Source organism: Perna viridis, chromosome 8, assembly GCF_037379345.1.
Source record: "Perna viridis isolate PV_CMFRI_1.1 ecotype Kerala chromosome 8, ASM3737934v1, whole genome shotgun sequence".
NCBI lineage: Eukaryota > Metazoa > Mollusca > Bivalvia > Mytilida > Mytilidae > Perna > Perna viridis.
In genome coordinates, this window is record NC_142452.1 from 18,591,179 (window position 1) to 18,597,178 (window position 6,000).

At 31.7% G+C, this 6,000-nt stretch overlaps 1 protein-coding gene across 10 annotated transcripts in view; it reads right to left on the reverse strand.

The window, feature by feature from the left end:
• Positions 1-674, reverse strand: part of LOC148609630 (thiamine transporter 2-like) — a 29,451-nt gene extending 28,777 nt beyond the window's left edge. For 8 of the 10 annotated variants that reach the window (XR_015914443.1, XR_015914442.1, XR_015914441.1 and 5 more), the window contains exon 1: positions 356-673. Coding sequence is in view for 6 of the 10 variants with exons in the window: in XM_088540565.1 (XP_088396691.1) it covers positions 356-587 (232 nt within the window). In the remaining 4 variants the exon portion in view is untranslated. Of the gene's footprint in view, positions 1-66; positions 92-355 lie in introns of those variants that run through there. The other 2 variants (XM_088540563.1, XM_088540569.1) reach the window with 2 other exon arrangements.
• Between the last annotated feature and the right edge of the window lie 5,326 nt (positions 675-6,000).

A 6,000-nucleotide genomic window follows, 5' to 3' on the forward strand; every position in this document is an offset into this window, starting at 1 on the left:
ATAAGGTTTTAATGAGAGGCATTTATTCATATAATTCAATTGGTTTAAAGAAAATGACACTCTTACTTTTATGCATTTAAGTTTTCATTTTAGATCCACTCTCTTGTTGTCAAACATAACTGTGATACGAAGTAAAGCACAAAGTGGTATATTTCGGATGATGTACCTTTTTTACGTTCCCTTGAATTCCGGTATATTAAAAAATTTGTATTGAAAAACAAACCCGCCCTCCTCTCTACAAAAATCAATCAATAATGATGATTGATAGGTCCAATTTTAAGATATTTCCAAAAGTACGATAAGATGATTTGTCCCCTGTTTACTGACTATTTTTAAAAATGTACAAAACCTATACCTTCAAGAACCAACATTGGCTGGTATCTCAGATAATCTGTTAACAGAAACACAGGTATCAACCATCCTAGGTAGGCATAAGTCCAAATAGGGTATATTTCATTGTCAACTTGTTCCACTGTCAAGTTTTTCCATGACCCTGTCAGGTAGGCTGATAAGTAAGCTTCTGATGGTCTGAATTCCTTCAGAAAACCATAGAGACAAACCAAAAATGTCAATATTTTCCATCCCATCGTAATACATGTATCCACAAAGAGTCCAAAGTGTTACCCTACATGTACAAGATAAAATATGACCGTTGCTAATCACCAAACTGATTAGAAATATCATGAACAACCATTATATGATACTTTACTGCCGACAAATTTATTGTACTTTAAAGGTTTTATCTCATCCTCATCATCCTAATTTAGAGTTAAACCGTAAATGTCGGTCATATGTTTTTTATCAATTTGATTCATGTGGTGAATTAAAACGACTTATAAGGATGGCCAATGCGCAAAGGATATGAACTAAAGTATAATGGACTTCTGTATAATGTTATGTGTATGACACGCCGTATTTATATTTATTCCAACTTTCACCATTAGATTTATACTTTGCTATTAACAAATCAAGTGACGGACTTGCAGACTTTGTTACAGTTTTGGGAGTCTCATTTTAATTCCAAAATTCATTTAGTACTAACCCTAAGTAAGTACTTTTATCAACAGTATCTAAATTTATACACAACTAAAACTATTTAAAATGCCTGTGGTCTAAATGAACAATGTTAGATTTTTCTGAATTCACAACCAGATCATTGTTAACACACCATACATTCAGAGTGTGTAATAAATTTTGAAGATCCATTTTCTGCTAACAATACCACATCAACTGCATATAAAAATATAGAAATAATATCCTCATCAACTTTAACACAACTGTTCAAACGTATAAACAACTTTCTTTGATTTCCGCTAGAATTTTGGTTCCCTTGATTATTGTTTAATGTCATCGAGGCTATTAATAAAATATTAATTAAAAGCGGTGACCACATACAACCTTGCTTAAACCAGAGGTCACTTCAAACCATTACCGTTTAGTTCGATACATGATGGAACAATTATTATAAATAGAATACAATACATTTAATATTTTAGTGTTAATTCAAATAGATTCCAGCTTAGAGAACAACATGCTTCTATTTTCCCAGTCTTATGCTTTCTTAAAGTTTATAAAAGCAACATATGTTGAAAGCCTCTTTAGTTTTCTTGTATCAATAATTGAGTGTTAAAGTATACAAATGGTCTATGGTGCTTCGCTTTTTTTCTAAAACCACTCTGCGCATCGTTTGTAAAGTCACGTTCTTCAAGTTTATTAGTTAATCTAGTATTTAACACACCACGGTACAGTTAGTATGACCTACATTTTTGCAGTCCCCTGAGCCAGAGTTATTCCACGGTACAAAGTTGGGTCTTCTTGATCAGAAGTGAACGACTCAGGAATTTACCACTATGCATATGTTGATCGTACAAAACAGTCGGTCATAAAACCCAGCCTATGTTGACTCATGAGACACTATCACACATATTTTAAAATGCAAACTCATTTATACCAGCAATATAAAGATATACTAAGATATTGATTTTAGATAAATGCTTTACTTTAAGAATAACATTAAATTAATATATATACTTACTTCTCACAAACCGCAAATACAAAGGTACAAAAAGGAATAATGATTATCATTAAATATAAAAATTATCTAGATATCTAAATAAATGATACACTTTTTTTTATTCTGATTCATTTTTATTCATATAATTAGTTGATATATAAAATAAAGTTAACCCAGAGACTATATGTTCTATGTTCTAATTTACAACTGTTAATAAAATCTTTACGATTTAGAATTTGCATTAGTTCCGTCATCTTTGGAGATGAGGTCGTACTCATTACTTAAATTTCATATTGAAAACGAGCGACAAATAAGTGAAATTCATCACCAAACCTCCAAAGTTACATGATTTCATAACTATCATTTTATGTTTACAGTCAAATAAAACATCAATAAGATAATAATTCAACATTTAAATGTCGATATGAATAGCCTCGAAAAACAAGAAAGAAAAAGAAACATGATGTCGGTGACTCAAAAGCTCACATAAACGTACATATTCTGCCACACATACTGTTGTAAGGCTTTTTGACAGGAGCACAAGCACGTTCTAATTACTCATGCATATCCAATTCTACATAATGCATTAACAAACTTTTTGAAATAATCTACTCTGGAAAGAAAAAGAAATTTACTAGTAGATGCCTTAACAGTTTCAAAGCAGCCAAGTCCGCATTGGATGCACATTTCCGTCGTATAAAGTGAAACTGATCGGACACTTAAATCAAACTTTTATCTGGATAAAAAAAAAACGAACCGCGAATTATATCCCTTCAATATAAGGCATTTCTCTACAATGAATATATGTTCTAATATAAAGTATCAGCAAAAAATTCATTACTGGTTGTTTGCGTAGTAGACTGCCGATTTTATTTTCTTTCTTTTCTTTTCTTTTCTTTTCTTTTCTATTCTTTTTCTTTTTCTTTTTTTATTTATTTTTTGTTGTTGACAAATAGACACCCTTAATTTACTTCAACCTTTCATTCGTGTGATAGATGAAGTTACATGACCATGACCTACCTATAAGTAAACTTAATCAAACTGTCCTTATTGGAAGAAATATGTTTTTATAGTTAAATTCTCTAGAATCATTCTTAGGGTGGACACAAGCAGGCTCAAGGTTTTAAATAGAACTCTGTTTAAAGACTCATTGACATTTGCCTTTTGCTTAAACCCTTATTTGATAAATTAGAAGACAAGTGGGCCATAGCCTTTAAATTAATGCGCTGATATCTCACTTTAATTAGCTGAAAACTTTGAATAATTTACGGCATGTTACGTTTGTTAAAGGGCAATGTGTATCGAAACAGTGGTAATGTAGTGCAAAGACTATCACATCTCATAAGATTTTCTTTGATGTTTATAAAGTTTGATATAATGTTGCAAAATATTGTATAAATATTTGTGTCTCAATGTATGTGACTTCATGGTTTTTTTAAGAAATCAAAACTTTCCTGTTTGAAATTATTAAGAATGATATTAATGATCAGTTGTTACAGCATTGGTTCAAGAAAATGGCAAGTTACATGTATATCGTTATTTGAAATCTTCATTCACTCTTTCAAACTTTCCTTAATGATGTTTACTGATTTATTTATGAAGTGGCATTTTAAAGTTAAATGTGGATTTGTCTTGTATGTTGACTATATCATATCTATGCATAGATCGTTGTTTATGTCTATATTGCAATATGAGAGATATAGTAGATGAATACCACTTTGTACTTGTTAAGCTGTTTTTAGAGATTTGCAAAACTTTTATTGCGTTCGGTTCATCATGAATGAAGCTACAAATACGTCCTTTACAGTTGAACTTGTCAGCTACTTACGGCTTTAATATTATGTTTTCTGTCATTTTGTTTTTGTAATCGTTGCAATACATGTAGCATATATATGTTTTATGTAAAAAAAGATCCTATTAGGAATAATATCTTCATAGTTCGACCATAGTACCCCAAGGTTGAGTGCATATATTCAGTATACCTTTGTACATCTATGTGTTATATAACTTGGAAAAGTACGTACACTCAGCACATCCACGTGTACATGAGAAGAAAAAAACAAATCAAACACCTTATCATTGGTTTTCAATTGTGCGTCTTAAGTAGTTGTTACAAGATTTTGAGTAATAAACATACATAAGTTTGTTGTAATATTTGATTATTGCATTTGGTATTGTATAAACTATGTACCTAGATGCGAAACAATGCTATATGTTTGCCAGTTGAGCATAGGCATATTGGATACTTTTTCTTCCTCAAAATACTTATAAACCACTAAACGTATATAAAATATTTAAATGATGCTACAAAAATATATTTTGATAACGTCAATTCTATGTGTATCTACATTATTCGTGTTTTATACTGATCTAACACATGTATTATGATAGATCTACAATTTTGTTTTGAATACAAATAAATATCAATTTGGCAATTATTCAGATTAAGGATTACTTCTCGGGAATCATCCATTTTACACCAGATTTTAACAAACTAGATAAAAAGCAGTTTTCAGGTTTATTTTAACTGCAGCAGCAGCTTCATATATTCTTTACCAAAATGTATTTAAACCACCGAAACAAATTAACATTAACCCCACTTCTGACACGACTGTAACGGCTTTTCCTTTTCTACCGAGTGGAATACACGTATGGGGGTACAAAGGGCTCAACCAAAACGTTAAGAAGTTGTATGGGTCTTTGTATCGGTATTAGGTTGGAATAGTTATACTGAAGTCATGAATTTAAATGATATAATAAAATATATCATATTCAATGTTTCATGGCAATGACAAAAACAATATTCAACATGGTTCTTGTAACCATCCAGAAAACAGAACTTGTACAGCCTCTCGACGGTTGGGTCCGGTCGATGATTGACCTCAAATTAGTTTGACGTTAAAGGTTGACATCGCCGGAAGACTGGAAATGCTGCGTTCCTTTATATGACTCATTTAACAATCAACATGCATATTGTTGAGAATTATTGATGGCCTCCAATTAAATCGGATCTACTCACCCCTTCTGGATACACGCAAAAAAACTTCGGAGGCACTAGGCGGAAGAATCCATGCGAAATTTTACCGATCCGATTCTAAATTTGTTGTTAAACTGGTTAATTTTGACCATTTCTTTTTTCTTCGCTCCTTGCTTCGCACCAAAATTCTTGGAAGAGTGTAATATTGTATCGGCGTTATTTCAGACCTGGGAACTAAATCCCTTGTTTTGGCTAACAAATCTAATCTATAACTAAAGATACATAATACAGGCTTAGACATAAATGCCGTGTAACATGCAAGACAAAATATGCCCATCTCTTACACTAATGGCTTATATTTATACATTAGATCTCTCCTTTGTTTTCGAATAAAACTTTACTATAACAAAAAGAAATAATTTTACTGTCAATGTCTATAACAAAATGAAACTATCAAAATAACATTCCAGTTAAAGAAGTTTTAAGGAGGTGGACCTAGGGTAAGGGACATAACACATGAAATCAGTGATATGTTTGCATCATACACAATTTCATCTAAGCCTCTCAAGCTTTCATTTGAAGCAGAATAAAATGAATCCAAGTTAATTAGATGCTTACATAAGATTTATGTAAAATGCTGAATACAAACGTTCCAGTGATTTTAAGAGTTGTTTCCATTATCCTAGGTCTACCTCCTTAATTATCCAAATGAGTCTATAGATCTATCACTCCTACCACTCGTTCTCTTGCAGAAAACAAGACTAATCCAAAACATTTCCTAGTGCACTTTCTTCAAAGCGGACACAAAGTAATTAAATCGTCGAGGTTTCCTCTTATCTCTTGGTTGTCGATAAAGGAATTATCGTCGCGATGTTGCTAGGGTTTGTAAATGTAACGTAATACGGTCTGGCATGCAAGACGCTTCTATAGAAAGTTACCATTATCCTACCTCACAAGAATACTTGTTCCACTTTGCTTTACAATTTTGTATACTTTATGTTTTAAACTT